This window comes from Camelus ferus, chromosome X (genome assembly GCF_009834535.1).
Source record: "Camelus ferus isolate YT-003-E chromosome X, BCGSAC_Cfer_1.0, whole genome shotgun sequence".
NCBI lineage: Eukaryota > Metazoa > Chordata > Mammalia > Artiodactyla > Camelidae > Camelus > Camelus ferus.
In genome coordinates, this window is record NC_045732.1 from 91999663 (window position 1) to 92025055 (window position 25393).

General features: G+C 53.2%; 1 protein-coding gene across 5 annotated transcripts in view; it reads left to right on the top strand.

The window, feature by feature from the left end:
- The window catches only part of ELF4 (E74 like ETS transcription factor 4), a 45810-nt gene extending 23450 nt beyond the window's left edge, over nt 1-22360 (top strand). For 3 of the 5 annotated variants that reach the window (XM_032475613.1, XM_032475611.1, XM_032475612.1), the window contains exons 2-9: nt 8353-8633; nt 12124-12295; nt 12713-12805; nt 14307-14498; nt 15337-15420; nt 15498-15690; nt 16362-16739; nt 17615-22360. In XM_032475613.1, coding sequence (XP_032331504.1) covers nt 8562-8633; nt 12124-12295; nt 12713-12805; nt 14307-14498; nt 15337-15420; nt 15498-15690; nt 16362-16739; nt 17615-18419 — 1989 coding nt within the window. In that variant the 5' untranslated portion in view covers nt 8353-8561 and the 3' untranslated portion in view covers nt 18420-22360. The remainder of the gene's footprint in view (nt 1-8352; nt 8634-12123; nt 12296-12712; nt 12806-14306; nt 14499-15336; nt 15421-15497; nt 15691-16361; nt 16740-17614) is intronic. The other 2 variants (XM_032475615.1, XM_032475614.1) reach the window with 1 other exon arrangement.
- Nucleotides 22361-25393: the final 3033 nt, after the last annotated feature.

A 25393-nucleotide genomic window follows, 5' to 3' on the forward strand; every position in this document is an offset into this window, starting at 1 on the left:
GGTCTTAGAACATTCTGAGAGCAAATGATCAGGACGATGTCTGCTCAAAATGGTGTGAGTTGGAAATGCAGTAGATTACTGAGTCTCTAAATCAGAGGGCCAGAAAGGGCCTGAGGCCATCCAGGCCAACCCCCTTGTTGTGCAGCTGAGGAAACTGAGGACCACAAGGCAGAAGTGACTTGCTCAAGGTCACACCATGGACAGAGCCAGGGCCAGAACTTTTTGTCTGATGAAAATCTGCCAAGTTTGTATTTGATGTTCCATGCCTCCCTCCAGGCATCTCTGAGTCTCTGTGACATTCTTCTCCAAAAGGAACTTGATGAATCTATTCACTCTGAAGGGGAGTGAAGCCTTTAGTCCAGGAGTCAGCAAAGTTTGCCTGCACGGGACCAAATAGTAAACATTTTAGGCTTTGCAGCCAGTATGAACTCTGTCCCAATGACTCATGATGCAAAACCACCACAGACAAGACATAGACGAATGAACATAGCTGTGTTCCTATAAAACTTTGTGGACACTGAAACTGGAACTTCGTATAACTTTCATGTGGCATGAAATATTATTATTTTGATCTTCTTCCCAATTACTTAAAAATGTAAAAACCATTCTTAGCTCACTGGCCATACAAAAACAGACAGCGGGCTGGATTTGGCACGTGGGCCATAGTCTACAGACCCCCTGCTTTAATCTAAGAACTCAAGCTAAGGTGTTAAAAGAGGAAGAGGAGGAGGAGGGAATCTATCAGGTGGGGAGGAAGCAGGTAAGGCTTTCAGAAGGAGGTGACATTTGTTTCAGATCTTGAGTGCCCGTGTGAGAATTGGAGAAAGAAATTGGGGAAGGCCACCTCAGCCCTAGGGGCTAGCATGAACAAAAGCACAGAGGTGGGGAAGTCATTGGGGAAGTTAAATGTGTTCTGCACATGTGTGGCCTCATTGTTTTTTGCCTGCCCTGGGTCTCTGGCTGCTGTCTGTTCTCAGCAGAGGAAAGGGTTGCCTTTTTTGAGGATGCTGAGATACAATGAGGAGGGTAGGAAGAAAGGTCACCTGGGAGTCATGGTGACTAGCTGTGTGACCTTAAGCAAGTCATTTCTTCCTTGGTGTCTGCAGCTGGATGACAGGTAGGATAGATGTGATGATCTCTTAGGTCCCTTTTAACTTTGACATCCTCAGTCTGAGTTAAGGAGAGGCTTCCAGCCTTGCTGGGAAGGGGATGGAGGAGCTCCGCGGGCTCTTGGTGACATTGGGGCTGAAGCTGCCCTCCCCATCTGCCCATCTCTGCCCTGTAGGCTCTTTCCACCTCATCCTTTCTTGCACTCAGCCCTCTATGCAGGGGACACTCAGCGGCACCTTGCTTTTGCTTGCCTGGGAAGTGGCCAGTAGGGAAAGGGGTGATTTGGAAGGGGCCCCAAGAGCTGAGCAGGCCTCAAACCTGGCACAGCCCCTTCCGCGGAGGGGGCGGGGGGCGAGATCCGAGCAGGAAGCCTCTGCATTCGTTTCTAGGACATGTGCTAGCAGGGCCCTCGACAAAGAACACTGTCCCTTCAATAAAAGTTATCTGACTTAATATCCTGTTGGTGCTCAGTCACAGATTGCCCTAGCTTCTAAAAGACCCACTAATGAATTTAATTAGTCTCTGGTCAGTGTATCTGTTCCCTCCCCCTCCCCCCAGTGGAAGAGGGCAGGCCTTCCTGGGTGCGGGGGTGGGGTGTGTGCCGTTGGAAGCATCTTTCATTCAGCACGTGAAGTTTTCTGCCACAGAATCGCATCTGGAATGCCATCCTCACCAGGCCAGGCCTGCTTCTTTGGCCACTGAAGGCCTGTCAAGACCGCTCCTGCCAGGGTGTGTGCATGTGTGTTATGTGTGTGTGCACGCGTATTTAGCAAAACGAGTCTCTGGGCCCTCTTTTTTAACCATTACTCCTGGATTTTTCAAGATAGTCCCAACTTCAAAATGTCCAAGCTGAACACATCTTCTTGCCACATTTCCTGCCCCAGTCATTTTCTCTCTTTTAGCATTCTCACAGCAAGAACAGACTGCAATCTTACGGTCTCTACAACTACTGTATGGCCCCCATACTCTGTCATTTTATTCCTTCAGAGTGGCTCTGGGAGTCACCTCCTTGGTTCCAGCTGCCCCACCTGGTCCCCTTCCATCTCGTCTACTCATACATTCATACCAAACCCATCTTAAAAGAACTGCTTGCTTTATGCCCCTCCCTTACTCAAGAATCAACAGTAACTCCCAGTTGCTTTCCATATTAAGTTCAAATTCCACCACCTGGCCTCTGCACTTATCCCACTGATTTCCCTGCCTCCGCCGCCAGCTCCACCCCCTCCCCACAGTCAAGCCGCTTTCTTCTCTCTACCATAAGTTTGATCATTCTTGGTTATGTCCCCATTCAGCCTCCATTTCATCCCACCACATCCATTTCCCTTTGTTCCTGTCCATCTAGGTAAAGATCTGCTGAATGCTTAATGAGTGATCTCTGCCAAAAAGACACAAATCCGACCAGGAAATTTAAAAACACACTGGAGACATAACAGAGAGCTTTCACCTACATGAACTCACTGGCCTTTCACGACAATGATTTGAGCTAGGGAGGTTGTCCTCCTTTCACGGAGGAAGAAGGTCGTCTGCCTAAGCCCCAAGGCAAAGCTGGGTCTTCTCGCTGGGAAGCCCCCTTCTGGGCTCTTCTCCTAGACTGGAGCTGGCAGCCCACCACGCTGGGGTTCAGTAGCTACCCCGGGCTTGGCTTTGTCCCCTTTCCTGCAGCATGTTCTCCCCATCACGGAGTTGTTCTTCACTCCCTAGAAGAGCTCAATGCCTCTCTGCCTCCTGGTCTCTGGAGCACTAGACCTGAGGGTGTGGTGCTGGTAGGCACCTCCAGGGGGCGCTCTTTTGGCTTTCTCAGGCAAGGCCCCTGGAAGTCAAGGCAGCTGGGGAAATAGCTTCCCTTTGTCATAACCCTCCCCCTCCACCCATCCCCTATCGGGGCTTCTGTAGTGCTCTTCTTGCCACATAACCACAACCCCAAGGGCTGGGGCGGGGTGAAGGTGGTGAGGACAGGGTACTGGGAGCACTCCTCCAACCACAGCAGCCTGCCCCTTCCTGCAGGGCCCCCAAACCAGGAGAGGAGCCAGTCCCTTCCAAGCCGACAGCTGGAAGCCTGCAGCCCCTGTGTTCTTGAGCCATGGGGGACTTCTGGAGGCTTAATGGGGTCTCCAGGCCCCCTTGCTCTCTGGGAGGTCACCTGGAACTCATCATCTGAATGAGTGCTTTTTAATTTTCAAAGCACTTTCCCACCACCATCTCCATTCACCCGAGACTCCCTGGTGAGCATCTGCTAGGCCTGGATTACCCTCAGCCCTCACCCACCTTAAGGATGACAGAAACCACGGCCCAGAAAGATGGCTGACTTTTCCGGGGTCACACCTCTTGTTGGGATGCAGCCAGGAGAAGGATTCCCTCCTCCAACGCCCCCCCACCTCCCCGCGGCGGCGTACACCATGGGTGGGCTGATGGGTCTCCTGGAGAAAGAGGAGGGGACATCTCTATGCCTGCAGCCTGCCATCTCCTGCAGCCCTAACTGCCCCTCCACTGGGCCAGCTTCAGGCCTGGGAAGGTAGGGGCAAGACTGGAGCTGAGAAAGGCAGTGGCAGTTGGAGAAGACTTCTGGGCTGCCTCAGCATCAGAGTTGTGACAAACCCTACTGTGGAATCAGGCAGTGACCGAGGGCCAAGGAAGGAAACTGGGTTTCTTGTAAATAAGCACAAAGAAACCCCAACCAACCGAGCTTGCAAAACCTTTATTTTTTTCCCTCCCTCTTCCTGATTTCATCTCAAACAGAGGGGGTGGTGGAAAGGCAGGAATAGAGGAGAAGAGGCTGACAAAATAGCTGTGGCCAGGGCCCCTTTTCTGGGCATTTGCTCAAGGAGGGGGAATCAGCTGGTTGATTGGAGTCCAGCCCTCACTGGGCCAAGGTGGCAGGGGAACCCCTCAGACAGGTTACTTCTGGATCCCTGAGTCTGTCCCTTAAATACACCCCACTGATCACGTGGTGCAGCATACAAGTTTGCTGCTTGATGACTATTAGCTGGAGGAGGGGCTGTTTTTAAGTAGAGGGTACAGCTGTTCCTGGGGTAGTTTCCATTTTGTTTGTGGTTGTGGGGGAGGGGGTGTTGAGGGAGTGGGAAATGGCATGAAGGAAATTGTCACTTCCTTTCCAGAGAATTCCAGAAAGGTTTCAGGGAGGACGGGGTATTTCAGGAGCAAGAACTGGCTCTGCAGGGACGAGGAGCTGGAGAACTCTGCTTTGTGGGCCTGGCTGACCATCTGGCCCCCATGTTTCCTGGCGTGTGTGAAAATGCCACGGGTGTTATTAGCATTTCTGTGAGAGCCATTGACTCAGCTGAACATCTGTAGATTTAAAGTTGCTCCACGAAGACTGTGGACGTGGCTTTCACATAGGGGCTGTTTCCTGTAGAGGAGGCCCAGATGGGTGGGTGCTGGTCACCGCTTGACGTGTTCCAATGACAGCCCCAGAAAGGGTCTGTCGGTCTGAAGGGGGCCCAGCTGTGATGATGCAGGAACAGCCCAAACCGCTTCTATTTTGCTATTTTGGTTTTGAAATGCAGTCACAACCACAGAGAACCAGAGGTGTGCATTTGCAGGCCAGGGGTGTGTGCGCCCTCGCTTGCTCACTCCCTCTTGCGGTGCGCCAGCACACACGCACACACACACACTCACGCACTGTGGCCAGGGCCATATGCTCTCACAGAGGTGTTGCTTTCAGCCCAAGTAAGACAGGCCCAGGGAGCCAGGGATACTGAAGTGGCCTCAAAGGGAGTGGAGCTCTTGCCACCCTGGGAGTGGACTTTGACTGGAGCCAGCTGTGATCTCTGCAGTGATGGGGCGGGGTGGAGGGAATTCAGCACCGGTTACCATGGTTCCCAGGTGCCTGATTCCTTGAGCCAAGTGTCTGTGTGGACCTCCCCTGGCTCCCTACTCACCCGTAAGGCAATGTCTAGGGCTCTAGGCTGCTGAATATGTGTCCCAGGGCATCTGTAAGAAAGCCAGGGAGGGGAGCCCCTGGTGCGGGCCTCTGGCCTCCAGCAGGGCGGGCCTTCGGTGCTGGTGGCTTCTTTGGTTTCAGGTTCCTGGGAGAGGGAGGTTATTTTGAGGGACTTGGGGGAGAGTGACTGAGCATGCAAATGAGCCTCTCCCCACCTCTCACTTTCAAATCCTCAAACATCTGAAGGGGGAAGGGTGAAACTTTCTGGACTGGAAGGTTCCATGGAGGGGAGGGGAGAGTTTACTTTGCTTTGGCCAAGAGAGTAGGACAGCCAAAACACACACCTCTTCTTAGCTTCAGGCTCGATCTCGGGCAGAACGAGAAACCAGGCTCAGCCATGGGTGCTGGGTGCAGCCTCACAATACTCTGAATCTGGAGCCAGTGGAACCTGCACCAACCAGGTCCTGAATTTACACACCTAGACATGCTGACACCTAAAGAAGGCAATTGGATTTGTCTCTTTTATTTCAAACCTCTCCTCTTTGCTATGATGGCCAAGGGTTCCATCCGATACAGCTCAGGGCTGCCTTCAGAGTGGACCTTGGGCTGAGGGGTCCTCATCCCAAGGACCATGGGCCACATACCTATCCTGCTGCTGCCATCCTCTTCCTGGGAAGAATTAGGAGTTTGAATGTTTGGGGTGGTGGGCTGGGCAGCAGGGCAGCCCTGTCACCAGCAGAACCCGGGGCCCCACCCCAGCACATTTTACCACAGCCTCTTGCAGCTGGCGTGAGCTCGGGTTTGTCATCCTCACTCTCACGAAGGCAGGCCTGGAGGAGGAGGAACCGACGACTGAGCTTGTGGCTCTGCTGGCCTGACCAGGGCAGCCCTTTAACACACAGACACTCTCACGCACATGTCCCCACACTTGGGACACAAGGACACACCCTGAACATATGTGTATCTACCATGTGTTTGCATACCCACAGCGAACTGCCTCCCGAACTCCCACTCCCCGTTGTCAATTACAAGGCAAAAATACACAGATGGAGCACGCACAGAGCACACGCACTTCTCTCTCCTGTAAGCTAGGGCACGTGACACTCACCCCACACCCACTGTACACATGGGTATACTTACTGGCCAGAAAACACACCTCACTGTTACTGACTGGCCAGGACCAACCATTCATTCATTCATTCATGCGTTTGTTCCACAGACACAAATTGAGTGTCTGTCACATGCCAAGCATGGTGCAAGGTGGGTGCTAAAGTTTCATCAATGACCTACACAGTCTTCACTACCCTCAGTGAAGCACGGTCTAATAGGGGAGGTGAAGGGGGTGCACAGAAGTTCTCCAGGCAGAGAGCACTGGCTGCAAACGCGACATACTGATCTGTGAAGGGAAGCCAAAGAGATGAGCAAACCTGGAGGGAAGGGCCATGGCGGAATGACCTTGGAGGGGAGAGGGGCAGACACAGGAGTTTCATGTTTAGACAAAGTGGGATTAGGTGAAAGTGATCGCCCTTCATTTGATTAGTACGAGAACGCTTCCTAGGGGCAGATGGCCAGGGGCTGGGAGGGCAGGAACTGCGGAATGCGGGCCTTGGGGCGCTTTGGCTGGGGGAGACAGACCTTCCAAGCATAAATGGCCCTGGGAGGCTTCCCTGGGAGGCCACAGGGGACCAGGTCACGTGTTGGGTCGGGTGGGGGTGGGGCAGAGTAGGGGTGGTGGAACGCAGGCCAGGCCAGGGCTGTGGTTTCTTCACTGCCTCCTGTCCGGCCTAGCAGGGCTCAGCCTCTCATTCACCCAAAGGGAAACTTAGACCTGCCAGGTTGAGTTGAGCGACTTCTCAAAGTTTTTGGTTGGGGGTGGGTGGAAAGGTGTAGGGGTGAGGGTGGGGGTGGGGAGAGGGTGGAGCCAGCCCTGTGGGCTAACGGAAAGGAAGTGGGAGAGGCCTGGGTGTCTCCTGTGGGGGAGAGCGGTCATCAGGGAGGTCACCCATGGTCCCCCTCCCTCTTCTCCCCTTTGCCCCTCTCTGAAGTTCCTCATTTCTTTCTGGGCTTGGAGAAGGTTTTGCCATCCCAGCACTGCCCAAGGAGTGTTGAGGATGTAGGGGTCAAGTGTGTGGCTCCTCCTATGGTGCATGGAGCCAGCTCTCCAGGCGCACCCAGCACCCCTACACACACGGATAGCACGCCAAGCAGAACTCTCAGAGCCAAACCCATGGTACCTGGAGGAGAAGAAGCCTCTGTGTTGGGGTGGAGATGCTGAGCGGGCTGGTAGGAGGGACGTGGGCAGGGAGCTAGGGCTTTGGGAGGCAGGCCAGGTGCAGCACAGACAACGTGAGAAGGGCAGCAAGCACGGGAAACAATTGGAGGCTCGGGTGCCATGTGAGCGCCAGAGGCCTCAGGGAGAGGAGAGACCACGACGTGTGGGCTGCAGCAGACAGATTTCCTGGAAAAGGGGGGCCCAGAGCTGGCCCTGGAGGATGGGGAAGGTTCCGTGAGCCCCTCCCCCAGCTGGGGCTCTCCTCGCAAGTTCCCAGGGTGACAGTTCAGTCCTGAAACTGAAAGCAAAGCTGAACCAAGAGCACAAACCACACATGGCACAGGGGCCATCGTCCTCCAGTGGGCGGCAGTGGTGGCTGGGTGGTGACGAGAGCACAGGGCCTGTGACCCGCCTGTCCCTCCGTCTCCAGGCTCTCTGGAGGCGTGGCTGAGTCTGAGAGTCCCATCCCCGCCAGCAGGGTCAGGCTGTCAATGGCTTCGACCATTCCCGCAGTGAGCCATTTCTTCCTCTCTAGTCTCTGCCCTTCAGAACTAAGTGGCCCCGACTCCCAAGGAAACTGAGCCAGATAGAGTCTGGAAGAGCATCCTGGGCACCTAGATGTCCCCACATCAACCCCCTCACACAGATTCTTCCCCCAGCCAAGGGAATTGTAGGATTCTTCATGCTGCTGCTCCATCCATGAGGCCAGACGGGATGCCCTGGTTTCCCCTGTGGCCTTCCTCTGGGGATTAATCTTCAGGGTGGAGGGAACCCAAAGTCCCTCTATCTCTCTCCTTCTCCAGAGGAGTGCGGAGAAGGGAGGGAGGCTGCGTATGTTCAGGGCACTGAGGTGCAGATGCTGGAGACCCAGACTGGCACTGAGGCACAGCCACTGCCCACTGGAGGCAGTTAACTTTCTCCTCCTCCTCCTTTCTTTACCTGCCTCTTTTCTTCTCCCTCCCCCTTCTGCTCCCATTGTCCTCTCCTTTTGGCCGGTCCCTCTTCTGGCTATCTGTCCTGGGAACAGAGCTCAAGGAAGGTGACTTACTCATCTCTCCCTTCTCCCTAGGTTGCTCCTGTGCTTAGCCCAGCCCAGCATGCAGCCTTGAACCTGGCTTAGGCCACCTCCTACTCCAGCTCTCTACATCCCCCATTTTACTGTGGCTCGGGGTGTAGGCTCTAGGCTCCAGGGTACCTGAACAGCATCTCTTCATCAGGGAAACCCTGCAGCTCCAGAGGGCCCTGCGGATCCCGCAGTCAGCTCTCTGAGAAGACAGCATGGCTGTTACCCTGCAGCCCAGTGACCTGATCTTTGAGTTTGCAAGCAACGGGATGGATGACATCCACCAGGTATGGCCCCAGAGGACAGCCTGGTCCACCAGCACGGACGATCAGATAGACACAGACAGGCAGGCAGACAGCCAGTGAGTCAGCCGGCTGGCCCACTAGCCAGTCAGCAAATATCGATCAAGCGCCTACTAGGTTCAGGCCACTCGGCCTGCTTGCCAGCCAGATTGTGCACCAGCTAGTTTCCTGCAGCCAGTCTGTAGTCACTGGGCAGTCATTTAGGGAGCTGGTTTTGCCCATGTGCGATTAGAGGGCATGTGCAGGCCCTGAGCCAGCCCAGTGGCTGCTCAGTACACCCACTGAGCTCACAGTCAGGCAGCAGCGGGGGCTGAATGCACAGGCTAACTGACCTTCATGTGCATTTTTGGGAACTTGGCTTCACCCCCAATGTCACAGGGAGAAAGGTGCTGGGACAACCATATAGCAAGACTGAGCACCGCCAGCTGGCCCCACAGAGTGAAGTCCAACACCCAGCATCTTCAGACTCATATCTCTAGCCCAGTTGATGGGCCCTTCCATAACCATGTTTTTGGCCATGATCTGAAGATTCAGGATAAACTGGAAATAGGATCTTCTGGTGGGAGGAAATTGGACAATAGGACAGAGTTCTGGCACTCAGGTCCTCACTTCTCCATATCTTGTCCTGCGCTGAGGTACTTGGATGTACCTATTGGATGGTGTCCTGGCACATTTGTGCCTACCCTCCACTACCCTCCTTCCACAAACTGGAGAAGAAGAGGCAGCCAGGTACGGTAGAAGGAATGGAAGATTCAGAGTCCAGAGCCCTGGGCCACAGTGTCACTTGGGCAAGTACTGTCCCCTGTCCTATCTGGCTGCCATCTCCCCATCTTCACCAAGAGGAGATCCAGGTGGATTATCTCTAAGGACACCCCAGACTTATTCTGATGCTGTCTATCCCAAATCCCTGTGAGGATGGGAAACTTTGTCCCATCTCCAGTGGCCTGCCAAAGGCTGCCCCCTAGTGGGCTTGGAGCAAATGATACTTTCTGTCCAGCTAGTTCTTACCTAAAGTGGCTCAGTTTTATCCAGCACCTTGTGGAAGGAAGGAAAAAAAATCAAACCTTACCTGGGTTCTCAAAGCTACTGGTAATTTTTTACTTGTTTCTAGACCACTCAGCAATTATTTCTGTTCTATATAAAGGCTGCTCTTCATAAAAGCTGTTCATACCTCCCAACCCCACACCTGCCCCTCCCCCCACCCTCAACAGCGAGCCTCTCCTCCAATTCACAGAGAATCTCAGGCCAAGGGAACCCTCGGTTCCCCTCCCTTCTCCCCCTAGCAGTAACATCACCTGTTCTTATTTCCTTCCCGCCAGCCTTGAAGAAAGAAGCATTGCTCTTCCTTCCAAGGGTAACTCCTATCCCAGTGCTTACTCTCTTCTCCCTTGCCACCTTCCAGACCTCAAACCATCCATCACTTCCTCTCTCTCGTATCTTTCAGACCTCCCAGCACTGTTCCCTCAACCTAGAACATCTTCATTTCTCCCCAACCCTAAGAGAAAACCTTTGCTCCTTTCTGCCCACCGCCTTCAATATGACCACCTTCTTAGCTCTTTTCTTCTCCACAGCATGGCCTCCACCCTCTGTGTTTACTTTCTCACCTCTTTTCTCACTCTTTTTAGGAAACAATTTTTGTTGCAAAATGCATCATAAATACAAAACAGTGCATACACTTTATATAATTTTTAAAAGAATGACTATAAAATGAACACCCATGAACTCGCCACCCAGATTAAGAAATAAAACATTCCCAGTCTCTAGAAGCCCCTGATACTAAAACATGCAATGAGACCCCACTCTATGCCAGGCCATGTCCTAAGTGCTTTATGTGCATTGATCCATTTAAACAACCCTGTGGGGTCAATGATATGATCACTCCAATTGTATAAATGAGGAAACTGATGCACAGAAAGGTTAGATAACTTGTCCAAGGTCACACTGCTAGTAAATAGCAACGCTTGTTTTCAAACCCAGGTGGTCTGGCTCTAGACCAGTGCAGTCCGATAGAATTTTCCGAGATGCTAGAAGTGTTCTTTATGTGCGCTGTCCAGTATGGGGGCCATGTGGCTATGGAGCACTTGAACTATGGCTAGTGCAACTGAAGAGCTGAATTTTTAATTTTGAAAAAATTTACATTTACATTAAAAAATTTTTTAGTGGAAGTACTGGGAATTGAACCCAGGACCTCATGGATGCTAGATGAGCACTCTACCACTGAGGTGTACCCTCCCCCTCCATTTACATTTAAACAGTCACCAGTGCTCATGGTTACAGTATTGGACAGTTGGCTCTAGACTCTGTGGCCTTACTCATGACACCCACCTGCCTACCTGCCTCGGTCCGTCCTCTCTGAGATCTGTTGTAATGGGTCTTGGGACACTAGTACTCCCCTGGAACTGCCCCGGCCTTGGTGACTGCCCAGCAGCCAAACCCAAAGGCAGTTTAATCGAATTTTATTCTTCTAGACTCTTCAGGAACATTAGGTAGAACTGAGCATTCTCATTGTTTTCTCATGAAGAAAGAATTAACAGGCCCATGAAAGAATATTTGGAAAATATAGAGAAGTAGAAAGGGAAAAAAATCACCCAAAGCCCCACAACCAAAATGTAATTATTATGAACATTCTGGTATGTTTCCTACTATGCAAGATTTTTTCAAAAACAGTTGCAAAAAATCACACTCATTTCTTTTAAATTTTAGCTTTGTTTGGTTTTAGAACAACTATGTCCTCTGGAGGTCAAATTCTCATCCTGATAATTTTATCCACTCCAAGGGATAAGCTCTTGGACACATATTTTTGACTCCCTGATAGGTATCTATGTTTTAAATATCTCAAAGCTAACTCAAATTCACCATATCCAGACACTGTCTCCCTTATCCTTCTCCAAAAGTCTGCTCCTCCTCCTCTTGGCGTCCCCCTTAGCAAGAACAGTGTCCCACCACACCCACTGAATCAAGCCAGAAATTGGAACCCTCTCCCCCATCCAGGCAGGCACTAGGCCCTTAACTTTCTACCTCTCTACTGCCTCTGTTCTTCTGTCTTCATTGCCACAGACTGAGTCCTAAGCTGTTCATAATCTGAGCCCCTAACCCTGGTACCCAACCCTGAGTGTGGGCTGAGTCCCTCACCCTTGCTGTTGACATATCCTTTCCCACTGGCCTCAGAATGAGCCCAGCCCTTCTCATAGTCTGAGCACTAACCCTGGCCATGGATTAACTCATAACTCCAACCAGTTAAAACTGTCTGCCCTTGGTTGAGTGCAGGTGGTACAGAGCTAACTCACCTCTATTAATCAAGAACCCACTCAAAGCATCTCCTAGTGAGGCTGGACCCAGAGCAATGTTGTGCCATGCAAAGGACAGCCTTTGAGGGCTCCAAGAATTAGGAATTGCAAGAAGGGCCAGATTGTGTTGGGGAGGGCTTCCTGGTGGAAGCGGGTGGGATTGAAACAAGTATCTGTCTTCTCCACAGCTGGAAGACCCCTCGGTGTTCCCAGCTGTGATCGTGGAGCAGGTGCCATACCCCGAATTACTGCATCTGTACTCGGGCCTGGAGCTGGATGACGTTCACAATGGCATCATAACGGACGGGACCTTGTGCATGACGCAGGATCAGATCCTGGAAGGCAGTTTTTTGCTGGCAGGTCCGTTTCCTTCCTGGGCAGAGAAGGTGTGGAGGAGAAAGGGGTTCTGTCTTCAGGGAACAGTTGCCCACAATGGCTTCTAGTGACTCCACAAAGCCAAGGGCAAGGCCACCAATGGTGGGAAATTAGATGGGGTGATTAGGATAAGCAGAAGGTAGTACCACTCCACAGAGAAGGAAACCCTCTAGATGGATGCGTGCTCTTCCAAGATGGAGTGGGGCAAGGAGGAAAGGAGACCAGCTGGCGTGGGTGAAGAGAAAAGGTTGAGAATCAGGGTGGGAGGTGCACTGGTCCCTTCCCAGCTGTCCCAGGGCTCCTTAGCACTGTTCTCTGGGCTGGCCCTGGATGTAGCTGCACCCGCTGCCCTATGCCCTGAGGGAACTTTTCTTTTCTCCCCGCCATGGAACCTGGCATCAGATGACAATGAAGCAAACTCGCAAACCATGTCAACCACTGAAGTCTTGCTCAATGTTGAGTCTCCCAACGACATCCTGGATGAGAAGCAGATCTGTAAGTTTGAACCCCAGTTCCTTAACTCGAGGCAACACAAAATTCCATTTTTAAACATCACATCGGTATACTGGATTCTCAGGGACACATGTGCGCAGGTTTACGTACCTACACCTATCCAGGTGTACATGTAAATGTGCTCTTGAGCTGTGGCTGGAATGGGAGAGGGAAGGTGGGCACTGGAGACAAGGAAAAGATAGCCAGGGTGACTTTTTTTTCCAATTTTTAAATTTCAGTAAAATACATATAACACAAAATTGACCACCTTAACCGTTTTTCAGTGTACAGTTCTGTGGTGTTAAGTACATTTGTTATGTTGTGCACCCATCACCACTCTCCATCTCCAGGACTCTTTACATCTTGCAAAACTGAAACTCTGCCCCATTAAACACTAACCCCCTATTCCCCCTCCTCTCAGCCCCTGGCAGCCACCATTCTACTTTCTGTCCCAATGACTTTGACTCCTCTAGGGACCTCAGATAAGTAGGATTATACAGTACTTGTTTGCGGGGGACTGGCTTACTTCATTTAATTTCCTTCTTTTTTTAAATGTTTTTTTTTAACTTTTGGGGGAGGTAATTAGGTTTGTTTATTTATTTATCTTAATGGAGGTACTGGGGATTGAACCCAGGACCTCATGCATGCTAAGCAGGCGCTCTACCATCCCCCACTAGAATTTCCTTTCTTTTTAAGGGTGAATAATATTGGCCAGGGTAACCTTTCAGGCCCCTCTGCTCTCTTGCTGAGCTCCTAGGAAGACTGTGCAGGGTGTGGCTTATTGAGAAATGTACCAGGCTTGGCGCCTCCTCATCCCTTCCCTGGTCTTGGAGGTTGGCCCCTACGTCCTCCTATGCCCTCGAAGCAGGCTCCTCCCCCCTGCACCCCCTCAGGCATTTGCCGTGGCTCCACAGGAGGACTCCTGGCCCCAACTGCCCCTTTCCAAGGGGGTGCAGCGCTAGGATACAGTGGGGGAAAGAAAGCCCTGAAGCCACAAGTGCAGAATCCTGGCATCCCTAATCCCAGCTCTGTCACTAATATTCAGGATTCAACAGCTGTTCACTGAGTGCCTACATGTACCTGGCACCAACTGGCTGTGTGACCTTGGGCATGTGCCCTGCCATCTCTGGGTCTCAGCTTCTTCACAAGTAAAGCAGAAGAATCGGGCCAAATGATGTCTAAGGCCCTTCCCACCTGTAAAATGAGTGAATGACTAAATCAAGGTGGCCCTCTTCCCTGAGTGTCGCCTGGAACTTCCCCACTAGCAGCAGTGGGCTCTACGTGTGGCTGCCGTGATTGGAGCTAGTCCGTGCCCACAGCTCTGCAGATGTTTCCTCTCCTCATGGTGTGGGACACATGGGGCGTTTTCAGGTGTATCCTGTGTCTGGGGCTGTGGGGAATGGCGCCTCGCTCTCCTCAGGAGCCCATCATTCTCTCTGGCACTGGGAGACCAGGCCCCCACCGTGCGCCAGGCCCCAGACTCCTCAGGCCTCTCTCCTTGCAGTCAGCACCTCCGAAATGCTTCCAGACCCAGATCCGGCTCCAGCCATCACTCTGCCCAACTACCTGTTTCCTGTCTCTGAGCCTGATGCCCTGAACAGGGCTGGTGACACTGGTGACCAGGAGGAGCATTGTCTGGAGGAGAAGGTCCCTAGAGAAGAAAGTGGCAAGAAGACTGGAAAATCAAAGAAGAGAAGTAAGAGAGAGAGTTTCTTCAAGGGGGTGGGCAGGAGGGAGTGCTCAGGGAGACCATAAAGGTGGGGGTGAGGCTCACAGACATATGAAGAGTTCAGCTGTTTGGTGGGGCAGGGATGGACAGAAAGTCCTTCCTTTGGGAAAGCCTGGCTCCATCAGTTGGCCTGCCCAGTGCCTGCCATTTCCCAGGCCACTCCGGCCTGCCCAGCAGATATGTAATCTCTTCCAGAAATGCCCAGGAGCCCAGTGGGTTGAATCCTGCGCTGGGTTTTCGGACACCAGGCTTGGCCCCCTGGCCAGTCCCTGGCCCTCAGGGCACCTCTGCTTTGTACCATGTGCTTATTTTCCTCCTCAGAGCTTGCAGAGCCGAGACCATATATGGGAAAGGACTTTGGGCTTTCCCAAGCCCCAGTGTTATTGATTTACTCAGGCAATGGCTGGCCAATTGTGCTGTGTAAGTGTAGCCACCCAAGCCCAGTGCCACACTGATCTACACAAGAGTCACGCCTTTAGGCTGCCGTTTTGCTTCAAAAATTAGACAGGGTGGATTCTGTTCTTAAGGTGGCTGATTGGCAAGCGCTCCATTGCCCCACATCATAGCGGTGTTCTCCTCTACCTTTGGGGAATGGAAATGAGGGCGGGCCGTTGGGCAGGCATGGGTGCCTGAAGGCTGTGCCTATGGGGAGTGATCCTGGGGCTCCAGCCCCAGCGACCTGACTCTTCCTTGTCTGCCTTGTTGCACCCAACTTGGTGAGGTCTCAGGCCCTCCCACTGGGGAGCCTGCCCTACAGCACTTACCCTGGGCTCAGCCTCATCCTGCTCTCACCTTCCCCTCACAGTCCGGAAGACCAAGGGCAACCGCAGTACCTCACCTGTCACTGACCCCAGCATCCCCATCCGGAAGAAATCAAAGGACGGCAAAGGTATGGCTGGGAGGCAGGTTAGGAGGGAAGGGAGCCAGAGGCCCTGGGCATCCCTCTCACCTCCTGCCACTCTGCAGGCAGCACCATCTACCTGTGGGAGTTCCTCCTCGCCCTTCTGCAAGACAGGAACACCTGCCCCAAGTACATCAAGTGGACCCAGCGAGAGAAAGGCATCTTCAAGCTGGTGGATTCCAAAGCAGTGTCCAAGCTGTGGGGGAAGCAGAAGAACAAACCTGACATGAACTACGAGACGATGGGGCGCGCGCTAAGGTAGGAGCGGCCACACCACAGAGTCCCTGCCCTGTGGAGTCGCCATGCTCTTCCTTCTCTCCAAGGAGTCCCTGTCCCTAAGGGGCCTCCAGTTTTCCCAGAAAAGATTGGGCTTTGTCTGGGTTATGGTCCTCTGGGACAGGTCACTGAGATGCTCTTCTGAGGAGGGAAGTCCTGGCACTCTCCCATCTGCTGGCTCTCCAGCCCATTTCCCAGGTCCTACTAGGGAGGAACAGTCCCCTTCCCCTGGCATTTCTGTCCTAGCCTTTTCTCATTTCAGAATGGAAAGAGAATTTTAGGGCCTCCCATCCCCAGGAAGGGCTTCCTTCACATTCTGCAAGTCAGGGACCCAGGAAGACAGGTCTGACTTACCCCCTGTTGGTATCTCAGGCTGGGGGGCTGCCGAACCCCCCCATCATCACCCCTCTCATCCTTCACTCTCCCGCCCCCCATCCTCTACCCCAAAGCAGGATGGGGGTTGGTATTTGAAATCCCTTTTTGTGGACCCTTTGAGTCATCAAAAAGTCTTCCAAGTCTAAGAGTTGGCCCTACCCTTTGCCTGTGGTCTCCTGTCTGGCTCCCTGGCCAGCCTCGGCGGCCCCCTGCATGCCCTGCCCTGGAGGGTGGTGTGTCCTGGGCTGACTCCCCACTCTCCACCCCACGTCCCGCAGATATTACTACCAAAGAGGCATCCTGGCCAAAGTGGAAGGGCAGAGGCTGGTGTACCAGTTTAAGGAGATGCCCAAGGACCTGGTGGTGATTGAAGATGAGGATGAGAAAAGCGAAGTCACCGCCTCATCCCCTCCGGCCTCCATTCCCTCCACCTCCTCCACTGGCACCTCCCGGAGAGCCAGCTCCAGGGTCTCATCCAGAGCTGCGCCGCAGGGCAAGGGTGGCTCTTCCTGGGAGAAGCCAAAGGTTCAGCACGTTGGTCTCCAGCCATCTGCGAGTCTGGAATTGGGACTATCTCTAGACGAGGAGCCCCCAACTACCTCTGCCGTGCTTGTCTCTCCACCAGAGAGCCAGGCCCAACTCACCAAAGCTGTGAGGTAAGGGCTCCACAGTTGTTCTGAATATTCCCAGAGTACCTCATGTTGGGGGGCAGTTTTCAACTTCTTGCAAAGCCCTGCTGTGTCTCCGGTCTCCTGCCATCCTCACAGCATTCCTGGGAAGGCAAGGGGACACTTGTTGGTTAAAAGAGGAAAAGCGACTTGCCTGAGGTCACACACCAAAGTAACAGCCAAGCCAGCACTTGAAAGAAAAGCACTTGACCTTGAAAGAGCTTTCTTCTGTTGCCAACTGGGGCTGTTCCTGTTACCCTAGACTGCTCCCCAAGCAGCCACCCTCCACCTCCGGGCCCATCCTCCCAAGCCTCCCTCCTCTACTTCAGAAAAGAGGCAACAGAGAATGTTACAGAAACGCCCATTCTGCCTTCCTCAGGCCCTCCAAGCCCATTGGGAAAGCTCTCGCTTCTTGTCCACACTAAGTTGTCTCCAATTCTCCCTGAAACGTTTGGGCTTTGTCTGGGTTATATGTATGTGCCCGTCAGTACTCAGCGTGGGTCACTGGAATGCTCTTCTGAGGAGGGAGGTCAGGAAAGCGGAGCAGTGACCAACATGAGCTCTGGAGTCAGAAAGCCTAGATGTGTCCCTGGTACTAGCTGTGTGGTCTAGGGCAAGTTATCTAACCTCTCTGTGCCTGTTTCGTCACCCAGTAAAGTCAGATTGTTAATGGGCTGATTGGAAGATTGAGTGAAATCCCGCATGCCAGCCATTTAGAATAACCCCTGATCTATACTAAGTGACCTATACTAAATGGTAGCCGGAACGACGACAGAGAAACAAAAGCCCTTCAGTTCCATTTCCCCTGTTCCCTCCTTCCAAGCCTCCTGCCTGAACCAAATCTCTTTTCTCTTTTTCCTCAGTACTCCTTCAGTGCCGGGCAATATCCATCTAGGCGTGGCCCCCGTCGGGTCAGGTTCGGCCTTGACCCTGCAGACGATCCCGCTGACCACAGTGCTGACCAACGGGCCTCCTGCCAGTACTACTGCTTCAACCCAGCTCGTCCTCCAGAGTGTTCCACCTGCTTCGACCTTCAAGGACACCTTCACTTTGCAGGCCTCCTTCCCCCTGAATGCCAGTTTCCAGGAGAACCAGGTGGCCACACCCGGGGCTCCATTGATTCTCAGTGGCCTCCCCCAACTTCTGGCTGGGGCCAACCGTCCGACCAATCCAGCACCACCCTCAGTCACAGGGGCTGGCCCAGCAGGGCCCAGCTCTCAGCCCCCCGGGACTGTCATTGCGGCCTTCATCAGGACTTCCGGTGCCACGGCAGCCCCTGGGGTCAAGGAGGGGCCACTGAGGCCCTCCTCTTATGTGCAGGGCATGATGACTGGGGCCCCCATGGAGGGGCTGCTGGTTCCTGAAGAGACCCTGAGGGAGCTCCTGAGGGATCAGGCTCACCTTCAGCCACTTCCAACCCAGGTAGCTTCCAGGGGTTCGCACAATCCGAGCCTTCTGGGAAACCAGACTTTCTCTTCTCCTAGCCGCCCCACTGTTGGGCTGACCCCGGTGGCTGAACTTGAGCTCTCCTCAGGCTCAGGGTCCCTATTTATGGCTGAGCCTAGCGTGACCACATCTGGGAGCCTGCTGACCAGATCCCCAACTCCAACCCCCTTCTCCCCATTCAACCCCACTTCTCTCATTAAGATGGAGCCCCACGAAATCTAAATGGAGGGGGCGGGGGAAGGTGTGGTCCACCAGGCAAGGTTGAGCAGCCTTTGTATTCAGACTTCCTCTAACATGGACTGACTTAAGTAGCGCACCTGCCCTTACATTTCAGTGAGGTGTCAATGCACCAGACCCTCCGTCCCCCACCCCTGCCTGCTGTCACCATAGCCAAGACAGGCCCAGCTGGAGCATCCCTGGCATCAGACCATGGCTTTCAAGAGCACTAGGGGATATGAGCTTGTCGGGGTACTGGGCTGACTTGGTGATGGAGGGAGAACCCCCTGAGACATTTGTGACCAGTGCTGGGGTAGGGGTTTCTTGAGAAGTCTTTTCTTCCAGCTGTATTTCACCATCTTCGTTCCCTCCACAGAGTATTTACTATCCCGTATGTGAATATCTCTGTATGTATTTGTGTGTACTCGTGGGTCTGTATCTCTGTTTCTTTGGTGAGGACAGGGGTGTAGCTGTGAGGTTTTCAAGGGTGTGTGTGCCTCTCTGTGGCTGAGCCACAGAGATGGGGAATTTTCGTTTTTAAGGGAAAGCTTTTTCTCGTTCCCTTTGTACAAACCAAGACTTGGTTGTTCTGAGACTATGGGGTATGGTTTGGAGCCCCCAAATCCGGAGAGATGTCACAGAGCTGGAGCAGGTCCAGGGGAGGAGAGCGTCAATGGGCATGTGTGTGTTGGGGAAGATGCAGTTAAAAGGGACAATGAGAGGGCCATGTGGGATAAAACCACAAAGAGAGGAAAGGAATTCAGCTCTGGGGAGCAGCACCCCAGGCTGGACTGAGGTCCTCTTCCTGGAGTCAGCCTCATCGCCCACCAGTCATTTGCCAGCAGGCTGGAAACTTGATCTCCCCAGAGAGCTTTGCAGACGTGCCCCTCCAGGGTCAGACCCAGCCACAAAGTCCTGGGGTGGGAGGTGGCTAAATTAGTTGAATGTTGGCGTCGAGGGCTGGGGCTGTAATACCAGCCTTCACAGGCACCCTGGCCTGCACCCCAGACCCCTGCTTCCCTCTTGATTAATTTCTCGCCTCTGCTATTTCCCTGTTGTCAGGTGGTGCCGGGGATGGTCGGGTTGCAAAGTGCCTTGGGCTCGCCTCTGTTCCTGCTCGTGCCTACTTGCTGCTCAGCCCGCTTTCTACTCCTCTCACAGGTCTGCCCACCCACCCACTCCCATGATGGCTGCAGCAGACCTCCTCCAGGGGGCCATTGCCCCTGATCTCCAGCTTTCGCATCTCACCCCGATTCCTCCTCCACGAAGAAGACGGGAGCCAGCAGATGTGATCTCCCTGTCCCTCCTCACTCTCCAGGGCTCCTTCCTTCCATCTTTCCTCTTGCTGAGGACGGGGTCAGCCAATTCTCTCTTAAAGTCAACCCCTCGGCCTCAGGCCTCCATCCCCCCCCCCCTTCTGTGAATTCGCTTTCCTCTCTCCTGCCAAGTTTGGGAGCAAAGCTAAGAGCTCTGACCCGTCAGCCTCAGAAACAGTGATGTGATCTAGTGAATTTGGTTAATGTGAAGCAGTGTCTCAGGACCTCTGCTATGTCCTCGGTACAAACCCAGCCACTTGACCTGACTACCTCCCCTGGTTGCTCTTCTCTCTCTCCTGGTGGTCACTGCCAAATCCATGATCATCCTCTCTTACTTCTTCTTGTTCTCCCTCTTCTCCCCCAGGAGGGAACCATAGATGGTTGTACAGGTGTGTTTATTACACGTCTTCAGCACTTGGCATTCACGTGCCTTTTTCAAATAAAATCAGTTTACTATGATGATTTCCTGGTGGTGGAAATTAAAGCATCTTGAGAAATAGTCAGCTTTAAAATTTTTTTGCACAAAGGTGCCACATGGGTTAGGGGTGGCCCTGGCCCCCACACCCCAGCTCCATACAACTCATCATCTGAAGGTCATTGATACCCTCACAAATGACAGTGAATGTCTTCTTCCCAGTTCTTGGCCCCTGTGAGCCGTCACAGGGGCACGTGACACTACTTCTATACCCTCCTGCACCAGCTGAACTCAACTGCTTCCTCTGTCCCCCTCTCTCTGGGCCCACACCAGCTCCACAGCTACCACTTTAAATGTCAGTGCCCCTAAGGGTCTCATCCATCCTCCTGGCTCTGGTGAGGCTCTGTGGGGATGCGTCTGAAATGTAGAGCTCCAGACCCACTTTTCTTCTTAGCTTCTGGCTCACATTTCTATTTGGTCTGCTGGATATTTCTACCCAGATGTCTGTCAGTCCCTCTATCCAAAATGGGTTTTGAAAGTCTTTCCACACACACAAAACCTTTCTGGACAAACAAAAAGCTGTCATGATTTGCCTGTTTCTGTGAATGTTGCCACCATTTTCTTGACCTTCTAAGCTCAATATTTCAGAGCCGTCTGGTGGCTACCTTCATTTTGACCCTGTCCCCTCCCCGTCTCCTGAGGGCTAGCACTGTCTGCCATGTCTCTCAAATCTGGCCTTTCTTCCACATGCCCAGAGCCTCCTGCCCAGCTCACACTCACTTATCCCCCTCCCTGGACACATCAGCAGCCCCCAGGATTGGAGGTCTCACCCTCTCCAATCTGCCGGGACACCAGTTAGGTTCTTCCTCTGCCAAAAAGCCTCCAGGGGCTCCTCACTGCCTACAGGTAGGGGTGATACTCAACATACTTAACCTCCAGTCCGTTCTTGGCAGCTGGGCATTAACCTTTTGTTTTCTGAATCACGAGGCAGTCCAGGGGGCTTGGATGAGGGTTAGGGGAGCATTTGAGGGCTCAGGGCAGTTCTTCCAGAAGTATTTTTGAGTTTAGCATCAGCTCTGTCTTTGGATAACGTCCCAAGTCTTTGACCTTCCGACGAGGCCCTTCACCATCAGATCCTAACCAACTTCCTCAGTCTTCTCTCACATTGCCCCCCCCAACTGAGGACTGCTCCAATCAAACAGGTGGATTTGCTGGCCTTTGAACATGCCTCTGTCGGAGATTCCCACCTCTGTGTTTCTGCTTTACTTGGTTCTGCTCAATCAGAATGTTCTTCCCACCCCACCAGTACCAGTTAAAGTGTACCCATCCTTCAAGGCTCAATTCATGGAAGCTGCCTCCCCAGACCAGCCTATCCTTAAGTGAGTTCAATTTAAATTTGTTGCAATTGCCACTTTTTTGGCAACCGATTGTAAACAGCCTGTGACATCTCTGTAATGATCACAAACTGTTACTTAAATCCTCAATGACCTGTCCCTATTTAGTGTCCCTAATTAGTGTGTTACCTTCTGAGGGGTGGGGGACTGTTTCACCCAAAGAGCAGGGCATAGTACAAAGCATCTAGTGAGCATCAGTTAACGGTTACTGATTGAGCTGGGGAGAAGTGAGGACCAAAGTTTGAGGTAGTTGACCTCTGACCTTCCCTTTGCACAGGCACTCACCCCAGGTGCTCCACTGCCCAGGGCCTGCCCTCCCTGGCTCAGTGCCTTCATGGTACCCGCATCCCCGCCCCACCCTTAGCACCCAAGAGTTGTTACTACTTTGAACATCCTCTGCCCTTAAAGAAACTTCCCTGTCCAGTTTCTTTCCTACTCGAAGTGTTAAATTAGCTAATCTGATAAACTAACCTGTGCTGATATAGTAATGGGAGAGGGCTAGAGGAGACAGTTCATTTCAACCAGGGTCGAGTGGCAATAACACCCCTGCCTTTGCAATGGTTTAATGGAGTTGAGACTTGCTCCTCACCCCCAGCAGCTGATGCATTACTTCCTCCTCTGGGCTCCCACAGCACTTTGTATATACCTCTCATTGTAGCACTTAGCACATGGTAGCTCCTTAGCTATGTGTTTATGTATGTTTCTCTCCAATAGACTGTGAGCTCCTCAAGGACAGGGACTGTGTGTTAGTCACTGACATCCCCAGCGCCTAGCACAGTGCCTGGCACACAGTAGGTGCTCAATAAATGTTTGTTGAAAGAATGAACGAGTCCTGTTTCTAATCATGGAGATGTCAGCCTGATACCATGGCAGACAAGAGGGAAGGGAGAAGGACAACGCATACCTGGGGGCTACCACAGCTTCTGACCCCTCATACAGTACTGCAGGCCGCTGCCTCCTTTACCCATTTCTATGGCCACCCCAGGACAACAGGGTCCACAAGGAGCCCAAGGCTGCTTCCAGCAGCTCCTTGCTGTCCCCAGGTGCCTGGGGCGACTCCTGAACTCCAGCCCTTTGCTGCTGCCCCCTTCCTAGGAGAGACTCATCGCTATTTCCTCATCCCTGGGTGGGACTGAGTGGTAGAAATGTCCGGCCCGGTGTCAGGGGCGGGACAAGAGTTTATTCTCACGATCTAGGTCTTTCTGACCCTATCACGTATTTTAAAGGAGGCAGTTGCCTCTGGCTCCAAAGCCGCTGGATCCGAGGTGAGTGAGCTCATTTCCCTGCTGGCCGCTCCCAGGCCTGGGAGGCCAAGGCATTCGCAGCCTGTGAGAGCCTCTGCCTTGGCATGCCAGGCGTGGGACCAGCGTCCAGCAGGTGGCGCCGTAGAGCCGGCAAAGGCGGGCGGGTGGCCCAGCAGAGCCCGGGAAGGGAGAGGCGGGCGGGGCGAAGTCTGTCCCTCCTGGCGGAGGCGGCCTCGGCCGGCATCTTCGCGTCTCTCTCTCCTAACCCTGCGCCCCCAACTGTCCTCTGGCGGCTCTGGCACCCACCAAGGCCATCCATCGCTCCGGAGCTTGTAACTTTCCCCCCGCCCCATCCACTTTCCAGGGGGAATTTGGCAATCGATTGAATGCCCTCTCCCTATTGGCCGGTCGCGCCCTGGCCCCGCCCCCGTCTGCTCCCAACCCCCCAGCCTCCAGGACCAGCAGGTGAGCACGCGGTGGGCCTGGCCTCCCGCGTCCGCCGCCCCTCTGTTCTGGGCGGTGGGAGTAAGCCCCGGCCGCAGCCCCCAGCCGCAGGGCACCCTGCTTGGCCCGCCTCCCCATCGCGGCGGGCCTTCAGCTACACTTTCACGGAGCGCCGCTTTCAACCGTGAAATTGGAGAGCGATCGGGGCTTCCGCGACACTCGTTTGCCCGCGGAGGGCCCCAACCGCCCGCGGCGAGAGCCCAGGTCCCTAGGGGGCCAGGGAGGCGTCCGAGCCCGGCGGCTCAACGCTGTGGCTTGCCAGCCCCCCTCGCCGTGGAAACCTGTAGTCTACGGGAACACGTGGAGCCCGGCCCGGCCCGCCCCGCTGCGGGGTCCATAAGGCCCGAGCACTTGGCGCCTGTCCCTGGCTGCTAAGCAGGCCGCCCTTGGGCCGCGGACTCCATCCTCCCTAAAACACACATGCACTTGTCTTTGTAGGGGCGGGACACGATAAAACACCCAACAAGCTTCTCTGTCATAGGCTAGAGTATGGAGGGGGCAGGAGTTTACCACTCAATTCGCACCCCGCCTCCCAACCCAAATAGGGATCCAGAGAGAGCAGACGGTCTTTCTCAGGGAGTACAGGAACTTGAACAGGGCCGCACTTTCAACCCTGCACCCCAAAGAGGAACACTCTGGTAAGACCATCATTAATTGTAGGCTCGTGACCTCAGCATGTAGGAAGAACTAACTTCATCTGAACAGCCATAGTTACTTCGTATGATTCTCTTCCGTCGTCGGTAAATTGAGCCCCATTTGGCAGATGGAGCAATGGAGGCTGGAAAGATTAGGTTCTGTCTCACCCAAGGTCAGCCTAGGTTGTAACAGCTGGCTCTTTCCCCTAGGCTGCGCTGAAAGGATTAAATTAAGAGGCCATCTTCCTCACCCCAATCCAGACTAGGGATTTACTTCCTGCTTTATGGGATTCACAGTCCATACCTATTGCTTTGATCTTCCCATTCTGGCAGAAAGACAGTGAGAGGACTCTAGGGAAAGTGTGGGGAAAGGAACTCACAAGCAAGAAAACAAGAAACTGCTCTTTGGTTCCACTTTTAACTCGCCTTTCTCCAGGGAAATAAAGGGATGTGTGCACCCAAACTAAATGCCCATGGCTGTCCACAGGTCCCTGAAGGACCTTTGCCTATTCCTCTGGGGTCATTCTGACTTTGCCCACAGCATCTCCCTTCTGCCTTAAATGGAACTCCTTATAGTACCCCCACCACTCTCCCTTCATTCTTTCTCTAGTATCTCAATTGCCTTTCTTTCCCTCCTTCTGCCTGTCCTACCTTCAGTACATTTTTACCAATGTGTTCAAACAAAACCAAAAATCTTCTGTCACTACCCAGTTTAAGGAGCGCCCATGGTTCCCCATCACCTAAGACAAAAATCCAAGCTATGCTCCTTGGCATGACAGGCTTCTACACCCTCCCTCCTCATCTGTCCCTTCCAGCTGATGTAACACTGAAGTGGGTTGTAGTCTCCTACAGATACTACCGTATTCTTTGTCTCCAATCCTGTGCTCAGATGTCCCCTTAGTTCAAAGATCCCTGCCACTCCTAATTCCTATTTTTCTACTTATCAACTAGGCATCACCTCTCCCACCCCCTCTGACCACCCCCATGCCTTTGCCCATCCCTCTGAGCTCCCACAGCATCCTGAGCCTAGCTGAATCCTTGCAGTCACCCCATGGCCTTAGGTGTTGTTTGGGAAGCGAAGGCCTCAGGATCAGAACGTAGGGAAGTGAAGGCCAATGGGGAGGATTAATGCTGTGGCTCAAAGGGGATGCTGCTCTCCTGTCCGGCAGAAAGACCTGGGGTCAAGGCCCACTCCTGGGGCTTGAGCCAAGAAAGCAGCTCACAGTTCAGTCCTGGGGCTGGCTGGTTGGACTCCCCCTGGCCGGACACACAGACCACCGCCTCCAGCCTGTGTTGTGACAGGGCTCTTCAGAGACTGTAGCCACAGTGAGAGGCTCTAAGAATATAGTTTAAAAGGGCCTCATTCCAGGCCTGCCCAACATCTCCTTCCCCTCAACCAGTAAAACAGGCTCATCCTGGAGCTAGCAGTCAGAAGGAATCATAGCTTCTACCAGTGTTTTTTGGAAGTGGGG